This window comes from Euleptes europaea, chromosome 11, assembly GCF_029931775.1.
Source record: "Euleptes europaea isolate rEulEur1 chromosome 11, rEulEur1.hap1, whole genome shotgun sequence".
Classification (NCBI taxonomy): domain Eukaryota; kingdom Metazoa; phylum Chordata; class Lepidosauria; order Squamata; family Sphaerodactylidae; genus Euleptes; species Euleptes europaea.
Genome location: NC_079322.1, coordinates 6,768,027 through 6,784,147, shown reverse-complemented (window position 1 = coordinate 6,784,147; position 16,121 = coordinate 6,768,027). Strand labels below are relative to the sequence as shown.

Below are 16,121 nucleotides of genomic sequence, written 5' to 3'. Positions count from 1 at the left end.
TAACTGTAGATAAGGAACACTGAGAACTCCCTGTAGAGACATCCTACAGTAGGTGCAATGTCATATGTGATCATTGAGCCCTCCTAACAGAGACTCCGTCAGGGTGGGCTAGATGACCTCCTTACCCCAGATCAGAAGGAGCCTTCACGTGAGTAACAAGGCTTGTTCTCTACCTGGGGAAGGAGGTCATCTTATGTTGGGACCTACAAGAGCTGTCCCTAGAAACGGGTGGGCCTAAACGTCCTGTAGGATGCTCTGTAGGACCCGTCTGCCAAAGGCAGCGTCCGCTGAAGCATACAAGTTCAGTTTGTAATGGCGAACAAACGTGGAGGCCGATTTCCACGTAGCCGCCCTGCAAATCTCCTCCAGGGAAGCTTGGTGGAAGAAGGCCGGGGAAGTGGAGGCACTTCTTAAGGAATAGGCCGTAATTCCCCCTGGTATTAGCTGGTTGCTATGGAGGTAAACCTGCAAAATGCAGCTCTTAATGGTTTGACTAATGGCTGCCTTGGATATGGGTTTTACCTTGTTGGGAGGGGAAAGGTTTATGAACAGGGAATCTGATGCCCTAACGATCTTAGTGCGCTTGATATAGGTTTTTAACGCCCTTCTCACGTCTAGGGTATGCCATTCCTCCTTAGGATGTTGCGGATTAGCACAGAAGGAGGACAGACTAATGTCCTGTTCCCTATGGAATGGGGAATTGATTTTGGGGTGAAAGGATGGGTCGGGGCAGAGGATGACCTTATCCTTATGAAATATGCATAACCCGGGACTTATGGATAGAGCTCCCAGGTCCGAGACCCTACGGGCAGAGGTGACTGCTGTTAAGAAGAGTGTTTTCATCCGCAACCACTTTAGGTCAACTGAACGCAAGGGTTCGAAGGGACTCTTGGTAAGGACTGTGAGTACTGTATGGAGGCTCCATGTTGGGAACCTATGACCACCGCTGGCGAAGTGTAACTTACTCCCCTTAAGAAGGCTTTGATGTGGGGGTGCGTGTAATAGAGAGGCCTGAGACTCTAGGCAGAACGGTGGCTATGGCTGCTAACTGCCGTTGTAACGTGGCTGGTTTAAGGTTTGTTTGCGCCCGTCTTGCAGAAAAGCTAACAGATCCGCAATGCGTGGTTGTAGTGGATCCACCGTTTTGCGACGACACCAGCGAACGAATGCCTTCCAGGTGGTGTTGTAAATTCTTCTTGTGGAAGGTTTTCTGGAATCCAAAATGGTATCTGTGATGGCCATGTCATATCCAGCGGCTAGGAGCCTGCTCCTTTCAATGACCATACGGTCAAATGGTACCAGCTTGGATCGGGATGTAGAATGGGTCCCTGTCTGAGTAGATCGGGACATGCTGGCAGCCGCCAAGGGTCCTGGGTCGACATCTCTAATAATGCTGGAAACTAGGGACGTTTCGGCAAGAAGGGGGCCACGAGTAGTACTGTCACCTTCAGTAACCTGATCCTTCTGAGGACCCTTGAAATCAGTGGGAGCGGAGGAAAGGCGTATAATAGGATGGGAGGCCAGGGAGCTGTCAAGGCGTCTGTTCCGCAGTGGGGTGCTGGAAATGTGTGAAGAACCGCGGCAATTGATGGTTGGAGGCCGAGGCGAAGAGGTCCACCTGTTGCATCCCTAGTCGTGTGGTTAGGAGTTGGGAAACTTCCGGGTGTATAGACCATTCCGATTCTTCCAGGGATTGGCGACTCAGCCATTCTGCCTGTGTATTCAGGACCCCCCTGATATGTTCCGCTGATATGGAAGTGAGGTTCCTTTCTGCCCAGGTTAGTAATCGTGTGGCTTCCCTGTGGCTTCCCGGTGAAGAACAGAGGACCGGGATCCTCCCTGCTTGTTCACGTGGGCCTTCGCTATGTTGTCTGTTCTCACTTGCAGGTGTTGGCCCCGGAGCAGGTCTTGAAAATGAAGTATGGCCTTGAAGATGGCATGGAGTTCCAGGGCATTTATACTCATTTTCCTCTCCTGAGAATTCCAAGAACCCTGGGCAGGTTAGTTGTTGAAGGAGGCCCCCCAGCCCGTGAGGCACGCATCCGTGAATAACTGCTGCAGGGGCTGGTGAATATATGGTAGCCCCCTCGACAGGTTCTTGTGGAGAATCCACCATCTGACCGATTTGGGAAGTGAAAGCTCCTTGCGTCGTTTGTTGGAAATGTCCTGTTGGTACGGCCGGATGAACCCCTGCAACGGTCTCGCATGAAGATGGGCCCGAGGAACAGCTGGAAGGGCCGAGATCATGAGATCCTGGAGTTTTGCCAAGGTCATGAGTTGTGAGGTTGGAGACTGTATTATGGAATTTGCCAGCAATGAGAACTTGTTGATCTTGTCCTTTGGAAGGAACAGGGTGTTTAACGTGGTATCTAAAATCACTCCCAGGTGAATAAGGCGTTGTGTTGGAGTCAAGTGATTTTTCTCCCTGTTCAGGATGAAGCTGTGGTCCTCCAGGATGTCTATTACCAAGTTCGGGTGCAGAAGGCTGAGGTTCTCTGTTGGAGCGCATATCAGAAGGTCGTCTAGATAAGGATGAAGACAAATTCCTTTCTTTCTGGCTAGAACCACTAGAGTCACGAGGACCTTGGTAAACACTCGTGGTGCTGAGGATAGACCGAGCGAGAGGGCCCTGAATTGATAGTGCCGGTTGAGGAAGCAGAAGCGAAGGAACTTCCGGTGCGTAGGGTGGATTGGAATGTGTAGGTATGCTTCCTTCAGGTCGATAGACGTGAGGAAGTCTTTCGGGCATAAGGCCTCTGAGACTGACCGAAGGGTTTCCCTTCGAAATCGTCTTTTGCAGACATACTTGTTCAGGAATTTGAGATCGAGTATTGCTCTCCAGTCTCCGTTCCTGTTTGGAACAGTAAAGAAAACAGAGTAAATTCCTAACGATTGTTCTGCGGGAGTCACTGGTTCGATAGCCTGGATTTCTAAGAGAAGTTGAACTGCGTCCGCAGTCCTTAACCGTTTCTGTTTGTGGGAAAAACTTGGGGAGACTATGAAGCGGTCTGGAGGCGATCTGTCGAATTCTATCTTGTAGCCTGCAGTTACTATTTGGAAGACCCAGTGGAGTGGTCTGGATGGGAGGATTCCCACTGGTGAAGAAATGCTGATAGCCTGCCCCCCACAGGCAGACAACAGGTATCACTGTTTTGCCTGGCGCGGGCCCTTGTCTCCTGTCGGACTGAAAGTTGGAGAAGCAGGCAGGCCTAGATCCCCGTCCACCCCTATGAAAGGAATTACAGTAATTCCATTGATTCCTACGTTGTTCAGGTCTGAACCTGGCTAGGGACGAAAGGAATTTTGTGGTGTAAAATTCCTAGATCCTCTGCGGAGAATCTTAGGGAGCGCCATCTTCTTGTCTTTGGTCTCCACCAAGATCTCATTTAGTTTTTCCCCGAATAGCTATTTGCCCTGGAAGGGAAACCCCATTAACACAGACTTGGACCTGTGTTCCACAGGCCAAGGGCGTAACCAGAGAGACCTCCTGACGGCAATTGTGGTAGACATTGCCCTGGCCGCAAATGACATAGTATCCAGGGTGGAATCTGCCAAAAAGGACACTGCTTTGAGGACTCTAGAAACCCCTTCTAGGGCATTTCTGTCCTCTTCCAGTATGAGTTGGGCTAGTTTTCTGGTCCATAATATGGCCACCCTGGAGACCAGAGCTGATGTAATCGAAGAGTTAATGGCCCAAGCAGCCGCCTCATGAGCTTTCTTGCAAGCTAGGTCGGCTTTCCTGTCCCCTGGGTACTTTATCATGCTGGACCCCTCTTCGGTGACTAAGTCAGAAGAGTTCAGGACAGTGACAGGACTTTCTACAGAAGGGATTTTAAGGATCTCCGCTGCGTTGTCAGCAAGGTTGTAAAATCTCCTAGCTAGGGCAGGGGCCTGGCGAGACGCCATGGGCTTATCCCATTCTGCTTTAATTAAGGTCAAAAAGTAATCAGGAATGGGTATAACCCTGGATGAAACAGTATGTTTATGGGAAAATTCCTGAGACCCGAAGGGTTTCTCCTTAGGCTGGGAGTCAGGTTGCCCAACAAGCTCAAGGGCAGCTAAAGTCTTGTTCATAAGAGACTGAAAATCCTCTGGGCTGAATAGCCTGAGCTGCTGCTCTTCGGCTATGGGTTCATCAGAGTCAGAAAACTCCCCCTCCTCCTTCTCTTCGTTGGAGGAATCGGGGGGGGATTAACATGCGCAGCTTGTTCCTGTGGAGGGGCTTTGCGCGCCGCCTTGATGGGCCATGGAGTCCCCCCTTCATTAGATTGAGTAAAGGAGGCACTAGTTCCCTCCCCTGGGTTGTCAACACGGGATGGGACATTAACACCGCTGACGGAGGGGGCAGGAGAGGCCAGTTGTATAGCCCTCAGGCCGTCTGAAAAGGTGTCCTTAATAAGCGCGGCAAGCTCCGCTCTTAATTGTGCCATCCCTCCCACCTCTATGGAGGATGCAGGAGCAGTTGCTTCTAAAAACTGAGGAGCCGGTGTAATAATACCCTCTGGAGGCAAGGATGTCGTCCGCAGAGCCGTAGGAGTTGCCGCCCGAAAGGACGTCGGCAGGGGCGAAGCGAGGTCCAGTAGCGAGGAAGCGGCAGTTGCCACGGGATCCAGGAAGGAGGGAGCGGCAGCCGCTGCAGGGACCGTGTGCCTAATCTCACTTGGCTGGCCTCCTACAGCCGCGGTGGCAAGATTGCTAGAAGCAGCAGGCACGCAAACTAAATTGGCGCTTTGAGCCGAGGTGGCTTGCGTGTCAGATCTCAACTTTTCCCCCGTGCCTTTAGCCGAATCAGCATGTTTCCTTTTAAGGGAGGCCACCCCCGCTTTTTTGCCCTTCCCCTTAGAGCCTCCAGAGAGGCTGCCAGGGGTCTTTTTAAGGCTCTGGGACGAAGTAATGAGGAGACCAGGGTCGAGATCTCCCGGGACCAAATAGCTGTCCTGGCTGTCCGTCATTTTGTTTAGGTGGGAAATTCTTCCCACAGAATGAAGAAGGGGGAAAAGACAGGACAGAGGCAGTTAAAGTACAAATTAGTTGAAAAATGGGTTAGAATAGAGTAGAAGAATAATGAGAAAGGTAGATTGCCTTCCTACTTTCCTAATGATCGCAGAGCACTGCGAATAAGCTGCTCTTACCAAGTGAGGCAGGAAAGAACTGGAAGAGGAGGGGCGCTACCTCAAATGGACAGGAAGTTCTTTTGACCTGCCTCCCAGAGTAGCAGAGGACGGAAGCACCCCAACATAAGATGACCTCCTTCCCCAGATGTTATTTTTCTTGCAATATTTAATTCAACATACCCCATTTAAATCTAAACAAGCATTTTAGAGCTCCAGTTTTGTGTTGAGAAACTGAGCTGGATAATCAAGATACTGGTATTCAGCTAAGATTTGTGTGTGGCCACAATCCCTCTATGATTGTGTGGCCAGAATCTCAGTCAGCTAATGCAGCTTTTATTATGAAAAAAAAAAGACTTTTGTGGGTCACTCACAAGCAAAAAAGGCCATCCTACATCATCCTTATTGTTATGCAGCTTCATTCTGACTTTGAATGTGGATGTTTTCACTCCAGTCAACTTTGCAGGAGATTAAAATAAGAAAAGACAATCATATTGTAGACTATGCATTGGAATATTGCAAACACACCCATCTAGACCCATGTTGGCGAACCTATGGCACGTGTGCCAATTCTGGCACGTCGAGCCCTCTCTGTGGGCACGTGACTCCCCGCCCGGCTTTGAAGGGCTCCGGGCTGCCTGCAGGCAGCGCGGAGCCCTTCAAAGCTGCCCCGCCCCTGGACTCCCTGCCGCCCAGCTGCGGAACCCTGCCCGGGGACAAAACAAAAGAAAAAGGCGGCAAACTTTTAATTTAAACAGCTTCCCCGCCCCAAAAGGTGGAGAAGGCGCCTTCTGTCCCGGTAGCGCAAGGCATGGGTGACCCCTGCAACTACTGAGTGGGTGCTCCAGCCAACGTTTTTGCATTGATCTCCCCAGCAGCCCCGCTCGGAAGGAACCCGGACGGGCCCCTCCCCCTTCGCGTCTCCCGCCGCCGGACTGTTCCATTCCGAGCGCAGGAAGCAGGGAGATCTCCAGCCCTGGGCCGGCGACCTCCTCACCGCCGACTTCTCCCACTCCTTCGTCCCGAACGTGGTCCGGCGGAGGAAGGGCCAGCGGCAGCCTCGAGAGACTCCCAACTGAGCGGGCGGCGGGGAAGGCGACGGAGCAGCCGAGCCTCCCAGCTCTCCCAGCCCCCTCGCCCCCTGCTCATCCAGCGTCCCTGCGTCCTGGGCTGGGATGCCTGGCGGCGGCGGCGGCAGCAACACCTGATTCGAGCTCCGGCTTGGGAAGAGGCTCGGGAGCGAGCGAGCAAGGCGGAACAGCGCCACAGCACGCATGCGCGCTCGCTTTTGGGGTGCCTCTCCTCCCCCCCACCGCAGCTCCTGCCCACGCAGCTTTCCTTTGCCCAAAACCAACAATGGGGACGCAGCCCGGCCCTGGCTTTTGCCGTGAACCGTTTTGTGTGGCGACTGTTTGCCGCCAGTTTGTTTTTTAACCTCCCACCCGGGGGTGGGGGGGAGGTGGGAAGGCTGAAGCCCGGTCGCAGGGAGATGGCTGTGTGTGTGTGTGAAGGCTTTTCTCTCGTCCTTTTTCTGTCACTCTCCTATTCTTTCTCTCCTCTTTTTCTGTCTCTTTCCCCCTCTCTTTCTCTATTTTTTCTCTCTTTCTTTTTCTTTCTTTCTTCCTTTCTCTCTCTTTCTCTTTCCTTCTTTCCCTGCTTCGTTTCTTCCTTCTTTCTGTCCTTCATTCTTTCCTTCCTTCTTTTCCTGCTTCCTTCCTTCCTTCTTTCTGTCCTTCATTCTTTCCTTCCTTCCTTTCCTTCTTTCCTTCCTTCTTTCCCTGCTTCCTTCCTTCTTTCTGTCCTTCATTCTTTCCTTCTTTTCTTCCTTCCTTCTTTCCTTCCCTGCAGATCGACCGCAGGCTGCAAGTTGCGCCCCCCTGGCACCTCGGTTGCCTGGGCCCACCGCTGGCTGCCCTCCCACCTGGGAGGAGGGGGAAGACCTGGGGGAGCAGAGGCACCCTCCAAGCCTTCTCTGCATAGCCTCCCTTGGGTTGCCAACCTCCAGGTGGTGGCTGGAGATCTCCTGCTATTACAACTGATCTCCAGCCAATAAAGATCAGTTCCCCTGGAGAAAATGGCCACTTTGGCCATTGGGGTCTATGGCTGTGCAGTCTTCCTCCCCAAACCCCGCCCTCCTCAGGCTCCACCCCCAAAACCTCCCGCCAGTGGTGAAGAGGACCTGGCAACCCTAGCTTCCCCCACACACACACACCAGGAGGTCTATGCCCGGTATGGCCCCCGAACGATGTTATAAATATGCAAATGGCCCTTGGCAGAAAAAAGGTTCCCCACCCCTGTTCTAAACTAAAACCTCAGTATTCAGGTTAAATTGCCGCATTGGCACTCGGCGATAAATAAGTGGGTTTTGGGTTGCAGTTTGGGCACTCGGTCTCTAAAAGGTTCGCCATCACTGATCTAGACCCGTGTTGGCGAACCTATGGCACGCGTGCCGACTCCGGCACGTGGAGCCCTCTCTGTGGGCACGCGCAGGGGCCAGAGCCAGCCGGCAGAGCTGCCCCCCCGTCCGCCCCCCCCACCCCGGCCATTCACTCACTCCGCTGCGCAGGCAGGCAGGAGGAGGGACCCGACCGCTGCGCCGGCGCTACAGGAGAGGAAGGGACCACTACGGAGCCGCCGCCCTTGCGCACAGGGGACCTCTCCGGCGCGCCCTGCGCCTTTCCATCCAGAGCGGCCCCGGGGGAGCGGCCGGGCAGCCCCGCTCGTCTTCTGCCGCTGCCGTCGGGCTGCTGGGGCCTCTGGGCTGCCGGCGTCCCCACGCCACACTCGCCGCCTCCTCGTCCCGGGCGGGCAGCGGGAGGAGCGTCTAAAAGCCCAGAGTCCGGGCTGAGACAACGAGGGCGGGAGGGAGGGTTTTCCTGCCTCTCCGTCTGCGACCCCCAAGCGTGGGAGGGCGTGTTGAGGGGGGCCCCTGCTGGCGCTGGCTGCGGGCGGCGGGGTGCTCCTGGGGGGGGGGTTCCGCCCGCCTGCAGGGCCCCCCCTCTGTGGAGACGCGGGCTGGGGGGCCTGGGGGGGCGGCGGCGGCGCAGAGGGGGGTCTCCCCCTGCCCCGCCAAGAGGAGTGCCCGGGAGAGGCGGGTGGGAGGGGCAAAGGATCAGCCGGAAGCGGTGGGGGGTGGGGACACCTTTGGGCCCGAGGGCTGCCCCTTCCCCCCCCCATCCCCAAAGGCGCAGCTTGGGACCCTCGGGGGGGAGGGAGGGGCCCTTCTGCTCCATCCCGCTTTACTTTTGTCCCCGACACCCGTGACTCACTCCGGGCCCCTCGCGCGCCTCGCACTGAGGCCGCAACTGTCTCTCCCGGGCTCATTTCCCGCCCCCCCCTCCCTTCCTTTGCATAAGGGGGCCCACCTTCTCTGGAGAGAGGAGCCTTCCAGCCCATCTGCTTCCCCCCCTCCAGGGGATTCCATTGCAGGGTTTTTCTGGGGCTTCTTCTTGGACATTTATGCATTGGGGGGGGGGTTTCGCCCTTGGAAGAAGAAGCTCCTCGTTTCTTTCTGGGCGAAAACGCACGGGAGGTTTTGCCTTGGATTTGCCGCTCTCAAGGTGCGCATTTTTCCCCATCTGAATTCTCAAAACTGCAGGGGGGCTTATTGTTGAGTTCTGAGAATTTGGCTGGGGCAAATGTGCATTTGGAGAGCAGAGTTTTGAGAATTCAGATGGAGAAAATGTGCATCTAGAAAGCGGCAAATCCCAAGGCAAAACCTCCCATGCATAAATGGCCTTTCTTTTTCTTCTCGCCCTCTCTCTTGCTCCCTCTCAACCCCCCTCCACGGCTCTAACCAAGCTGCTGGCAATTTTGCATTGTCCCCCGCATCCCTTCTTTGCAACACCCCTCCCCACCTTCCGACTGGGATAGAGGGGCTCGGGGTCTCCGCTCCTGCTTGTATCTGAGGAAGGGACCTCTGGCTCTCCAAAGAGAGAGGCTCTTTCTTGCCTGGGAGGTTTTGCCTTGGATTTGCCGCTCTCTAGGTGCACATTTCCCCCGTCTGAATTCTCAAAACTGCATGGAAGCGTATAGTTGACTTTTGAGAATTTGGATGGGGGAAATGTGCATCTAGAGAGCGGCAAATCCAAGCCAAAACCTCCCATGCATAAATGGCTAGATCTCTCTCCCACCCCACCCCACGCAAATCTTTTTGGTCTCTAAGGTGCTGCAGGACTTGAACCAAACTATGCATGACTCCAAATGTGCGGGAATGCCTAAACAAAACCTCAGTATTCAGGTTAAATTGCCGCATTGGCACCCGGCGATAAATAAGTGGATTTTGGGTTGCAGTTTGGGCACTCGGTCTCTAAAAGGTTCACCATCACTGATCTAGACTGTTCCTTCATCTCAGAACAAATTATTTTCTGGCATCATGACTCAGTGCGGTCTTCTGACCAATCACTTGTAGAAATCTAAAATTCCATATGAAGCAGTTAAATTTATTGATAGCAATAAAAGAAAAAATAGTTTTGAAGTTCCTAAAAATTGTGACGATCAGAGGGTTTTTTTGTGGTGGGCGAGAGGGGTTTAGAGTTTGTTCAGGAATGGGGGAACAATGTCTTGATTTTTTTCCCATTCCTATCAGAGAATTTCAATATAATGAACAAGTGTCCCTGGTATATAATTGAGGGAACTCCAAATAATGCTTATTTTTGCTGCATTTAAATTACACAAGTAGAAAAAATATGCTTATTAATAGTTTAATGAAGGAAACATTCAGATTGCTGAATAGTAAGGTACATCTCTCACATTAAAGTCTACATAAAGTAGAGCCTCTATACTGACATACTGAAATTTACTTTCTGCGTAGCCACTTCTGTTATATAAACAAGTGTACATTTATTTGCCATTCTAAAATGTCAGGATCAAGTTTACATAATGCTGCTGAAGTTATGTGTACTCCCAAAACCTGTACTAGTACTACAGTACTAGAAACCAACAAGCCCAAAGAACAGCTTCAACAGAAAAGTATGTCAAAAATAATAAAAGTGGGAGGATAAATCAAACTAAATAAAGGCTAAATTGATCCATATAATGGTGAGGCAGTCACAATGTTCACAGAAAAGGGTCAATTAGTTAGTTCTGCAAAATGATTAGTTGGATGATCTGGGAGCTGGAAAGACGTTCTTTTCTCCTTTAAGCCCAATGGGGAAGAGGTTCTGTGGGATCCCATTCAACCAAGCTGGTTCATATGAACGCCGTTCAGATGAGGCGTCCACGTTCCAGTCCACACCTGAAGGACAAGAGGAAAAGTCTGAAGCTGTACAGAATATGCTGGGCATATTTTCTTGGTTGTAGTAATGAAGCTAAATCACCAGGTTGGTACAAGACACACACTTGGCCCCACCTTGGCAGCTTAGAGGTTTGTCTCCACATGCCGACCCAGCTCAGCACTGGACTAGAAGGGACAGGCAAGGGTGCCCAAAGGAGGCCGGAGAGGTGCCGCCCCTTGAGTCTCAGAGAGGCACGCTGGTCTCTCAGCCCTGGAAGAGGAAGTAGAGGAATCCTCCAGTTTAACAGCACAGAGTGTACTGAAAGTAATAAGACAGCCAGACTCACTGTCTGAGGGCCGTTATTTTCTGCGGAATTGGAAACCATCTTTATCAGCGAGTTCCAAGACGGGTGAGCAGCCTGAGGTCCATTGAATATGGGCCCTCCAGTCCCATCTGGAATAGGTGCGACAGGGGGAATCACTGCATTCTCATACACAGAGAAAGGCATACTCTTTCAATGAGAAAAGAAGAACCGGTTATTCAACCTTTTTATGTATATTTCCTCATTAACAATAAAAACCATATCATATTTGTTTTCAAAATGCAATTTTCCTTTAAATAATCTAAAATCAACATAATCTGGATGACAAAAACATCTGTTCAAATGAAGCATCGCTTATGAACACTATTAAAGTACTTGTCATCATTTCTGCTTCTGAAAGAATGCAGCAAGCAGGGCCAAAATGTGGCTCCCGGGGACGTCACGGGATACTCTTGGGCAGTTTACGGAAGTGAACAAAGAAAGACTGGACAGCGCAGGCCCCATTAATGCTCGCTCATTCACCAGCTCAGTCGGTTCTTTCCAGCTACACTGAAGATGAGGTGGTGGTAGACGAGGCAATGGAGGCAGGGGAATGTCTGGGACTGAGTCAGAGGAAAAAAGGACAGGGAGGTGCAGGAGAACCAGTAATAGAAAAGAACTGGGGTCAGATGATTCAGAGGAGAGACAAACAGGGGTCACAGATGGCCTCTTGTGGCTTAGCTAGACAGAGGTTTTCATAATTTAGCTCTTAAGTGTAGCAACTCTGGCCTTCCCTGTACATACCCCACGACTTACAGTGCTGAGTTTATATACCGGCCTGTTTTTCACCACTAACTGGTTTGACCCCTGCAGCACTGTCTTAAACAGGGTCTTCACCATAAAGCTATCAGAAGATATTGTGCATGTTGCATTACAGAAACAAACGAACAGGTCTTTCATGTATGCATTGAAATTCTCTGTAATATATCGTCCTACAAATACATCTGGATTATTACCCCAATTTTAGGGACGTCCAGGTATCCTGCTGGAATGTGCTGATGGAATGTACCAGAAGGAGTTACGATTCCTGTGACGTCTCTTTCCATTGCTTGATGTTGTGAGAAGACCCCTGGGTCAGACGCTGGCCTGTGGACCACGAGGCTTCCCATTTCACTGTGACACCAGTCAACTTTATCTGCCAAGAAAGAAAGGGGCATAGCCATTAGTCGTAAATTATTCAGCCACAGTAGTGAGCTGTTATGACCAGATAGATCACTTCGGAATGCTTTCCAAATGTACAATTTAAACAAGTGGCCAGCATATTGTCTGACAGCAGGCCATACAGCTGCCTGGCTGAAACAAAGAAGAGCTGAGGCTGGATAATGCCTGGGGAGGAGCTGGACATGCTGTCTCGCTTTGGGCTATGAATATACACAAATATAAACAGTGTTGCTTGCCTGTAACTGTTGTTCATTGAATGGTCTTCTGTGCAGGCACACATGGGACGGTGCAGGCCAGCCACGGAGAAGATTAGAAAGCTTCTGGAAGAGTCGGCTCCCTTGGAGCGCTCCCCTCCCCCTCGTCCATGACCAAGCCTTAACGGCTTTTCCCGCCCTGGGATCACATGACCAAGGGGTGGGGAGCACTCTTCTCTCAGTTCTCCAATCGCTGCCGCAGGGAGTACACTCTTTTACGGTGCCAGCCCACAGCGGGGAAGGAGGGAGGGATGTGTGCCTGCACAGAAGACCACTCAATGAACAACAGTTACAAGTAAGCAACACTGTTTTTTGTTTTCGTGGCTTCTGTGCAGTCCCACATGGAAGAATAGCAAGCTCACTCAATGTGGAGATGGGTTTGTGATGGTCAACAGAATAACGTATTCTTTTTAAAAAACAACAACAGTTTTTTATTATTTTTCATAGTATTGTAAACAACCATTTCAACAGTTAAAAAATTATCAACAAACAAAAAATACTTTCATCTTTAAAAATACAAAATAATGACTTCCCCATCATCTCCCTCTGTCTTGTTATAAATTTATATACTCTTTTGTGTAAGAATTCTAATCCTAATAATGTTATGTACATTTAATTATATCTTTGTTTCATATCAATTAAATCATGATAATGTATTATTTCAAACCATGTGCTTATTTCTTTATATTAAATCAATCCTATAATAATTATAAATTTTGATTTTTAAACATTATTTGTAATAGTAAAAATGGATTAGATCAATGAATAACCTTTAAATTTCCCCATTTGATCTGAGGCCGTATCTGATCGCCCTCATTTCTAAGATGTTAATGTGCAAGGATGATTCACGAGGGATCCATTGTCCCTTAGCTAGAAGGGACCTGGTATGTGCACCCCAGCCTCCTAAGGAGGCATCAGTAAATAGCTGAACGTCATGAGAGATGACCCCAAAGTTCACCCCCGCAAGATTGCTCTCCTCCATCCACCATTTAAGGGACCTGATGATTACCATGCGAATAGATAGCTTCTTCCCTTGAGGATCAACATTCATCTTGAAGGCCCTTAAAAACCAATTCTGTAAGGGCCTCATGCGGAGCCTTGCGAAGGGAACCACGGCTGTGGTTGAAGCCATAAGCCCTAATAGCTTCTGAACTGTGACTGCCTTCTGAAACCTCTGCAGAGTAAAGAAGTTTACTAGTTTCTGGATGGACCTAATTCTGGGTAAGGGTAGAAAGGCAGCATGCAACTCTGCTCGCAACACTGCACCTATGAAATCGGTCACTCTAGACGGAGCGAGGCGAGACTTCTGGAAGTTGATTACCTATTCCAGCTCTGCCAGGGTGGTCGTAGTCTTGGCCACCGACTGGGACAATTCCTGGTGGGACCTGGCCACCATCAGCCAGTCGTCAAAGTAAGGAAAAATACAACACCCTTGCAATGCTAGGTAGCCCACCACCTCAGCCATGACCTTGGTGAATACGAGTGGCGCTGTAGACAGTCCAAAGAGCAACACAGTGTATCTGTAGGTGACCCCAGCGCATCTAAACTTGATGTGGAAGTATGCGTCTTTCAGGTCTAACACAGAAAACCACATAGATCCTGAAAGCAAGGACAAAATCTCATGTAGGGACAGCATTCTGAATTTCCTAACAAGTATGAACTTGTTCAGAGCCCTCAGATCCATGATGGGCCTCTTCCCTCCTCCTTTCTTGCTAACCAAGAAGTACCTGGAGTAGAAACCAGTATGGGCTTCAGTGGGCGGGACAATCTGAATCGCCCCCTTTTGTAATAGGGAGTAAACCTCATCCAACAATTCCTGCTGGACTACCTCTGTACCCCAGGGTTGAGGCATGCAATTTGGGGCTGAGGAAAATTCAATGAAGTATCCTTGCTGTCATTTGAAATCTGCAACCATTTACTGAAATATTGACAAAGACGTTCACCAAACAGTGGAACTGAGGGGCAATCAATCATGCCGAACCCTTTTTATTCGCTTGTTCCTGGGGAGAGTAACCCCCTTTCCTGCCTTTCCCCCTAGGGGTGTACCTTTTACCCTGTTGTGGGTTGGGCTGATAGCGAGGCTGGGTTTGCGGCTGTTGGTAGCCCCAGGACTGATTATGATTGTACCTGACTGAATAGTAGGGCTGATGCTGTTTGGTATAGGGCCAGGGTTTGTAAGAGGGACCAGATTGTTGGGTGACCCCTAAGGACTTAGCAGTTGCCTTCTGCTTTCTGAGGTTGTGTAATACCTCATCTGTCTGCTCACAGAAAAGCGCCTTGGCGTCAAAGGGCATATCCTCAATTCTAGCCCTAACATCTAGTGTGAGAGGATGCTCGTAGCCAGGAATGGCGCCTGAGGACAATGCTCGATGCAATGGCCCTCCCTGAGCAATCTGCCATATGTCTGGAGGCAGCAATTTGGCTCTTGCCCAACCTTTAGCCTTCCAACTGAGTGGACTTTAAAATAGACCTCTTGTCCTCAGGCAATGAGTCTAGAACTTCCGAGGCCCTGTCCCATAAGGACATTTGGTAACGGCCCATGAGGGCCCCAAAATTTTCTATGCGAATGCCTAGCGCAGCCGAGGAGTATAATTTACGCCCCAGGCCATCAAGTTTACGCCCCTCTGTCGAGAGGGACAGAGTGGGAACCCGACTTATATTTGGCTGCCAATACCTCTGTGATGATAGAGTTTGTTGGTGGGTGTTTAAAGAGAAATTGGCATTCCTCCTCATCAATTTTATACAAATTGATGGAAGCCACCACAGAGGCAGGCTTATGCCAATTGGTCATAGCCACTTCTTTGATACCCTTAACCATAGGCAACTTACCCGGCCCTGCATCCGGGCTATAGAGCACTCCCATAATGGGGTCAGAAGGTCTGGGGTCAGATTGTATCTTCATGAGCCCCAAAGCCTTGGCCATACCAGAGCAGGAGCTCCGAGAACACTTTTAAGTCCTCAGTAGGAGATATGGGGGTGGAATCCCCCACCGTGTCCTCCGGGGAGGGAAGGGAAGTGTCCTCTGAACACTCTTCTGACCCTCGATCAGCTTCTTCGTCAGTCCTCGTCGTCGAGGACTTGCCTGGGTGTCGACATCGAAGCCTGGATCTCTCTGGAACCAGTAGCTCTCGACGTTGAGGGAACTGGTTTCTCCCTTTCCAGGTCTGCAGTGGGACGCGTCAGCTCCCCTCGACGCCTTATAGAGATGAACAAGGTGCTCCTTCATGAAGATCTTTTCCTCCTGGGCCCTGCTTGGAGTTGGAACCGAGGGGGTAGCCAGGGTACGAGGAGGGGAGTCCTCTATAGTAATGGGCTGGCGCCCGGCAACGTCAGTGGCATGAGGAGCCAACGAGTGTGAAGAAACAGCCGAGGCAATTCCGAAGGCGACCAAAGACAAGGAGACCTCGGGGAGCAAGGAGGTTCCCGACATGAGGAACTCTGAGAGGGACCACGGCCACGGTCCTCCTCCGCCTGAGGCGCGATGAATTTCGCTGGCTGAATAATAGTGGAGGAAATTTTCTTCCATTAAGAAGTACCTCCCGTTTTACATTGGGGGGTTTCCGAGAAGGGCCCCGGTTCAATTGATTTACCTTGAGATAAAGCTGAAGGGCCAACCCCGGGAGTTTTAGACAACGGCCCCGGATCCTTCGACTGAACCCGAGACGAAGCTGAGGGACCTACCCCCGGATCTGGCCGAAGATACTCCTTGTAGAGGTGGGAGAGGAGACGAGTCGAGCGGCCTTTCAGAGTTTTCGCAGTAAGTTTAGGGCAACTTTTACAGGACGCCGCAAATATGAGCCTCTCCCAGGCATAACAGGCATTCTTTATGGGGATCTGTTTTCCCTATTTTCGCACCACAAGTAAGACATTTCTTGAAAAGAGGGGCCTTTTGGGCCTCCATTTCTCTAAGCAGAAGCTAACACGTTCTCTCTCCGTGGCGGCAGAAAGAGAACTGGAGGGAAGAGTGCTCCCTCCCCCTGGGTCATGTGACTGGTGGGTGGGCAGATGCATGCCCCGA

General features: G+C 50.9%; 1 protein-coding gene across 1 annotated transcript in view; it reads right to left on the bottom strand.

The window, feature by feature from the left end:
• Positions 1–10,287: 10,287 nt before the first annotated feature.
• ANKRD17 (ankyrin repeat domain 17) overlaps positions 10,288–16,121 on the bottom strand; it is a 117,469-nt gene continuing 111,635 nt past the window's right edge. Inside the window, exons 32-34 of the mRNA XM_056857396.1 lie at positions 11,645–11,823; positions 10,674–10,838; positions 10,288–10,347 (exon numbers count right to left, since the gene is read on the bottom strand). Of these exons, the coding sequence (XP_056713374.1) occupies positions 10,288–10,347; positions 10,674–10,838; positions 11,645–11,823 (404 nt within the window). The remainder of the gene's footprint in view (positions 10,348–10,673; positions 10,839–11,644; positions 11,824–16,121) is intronic.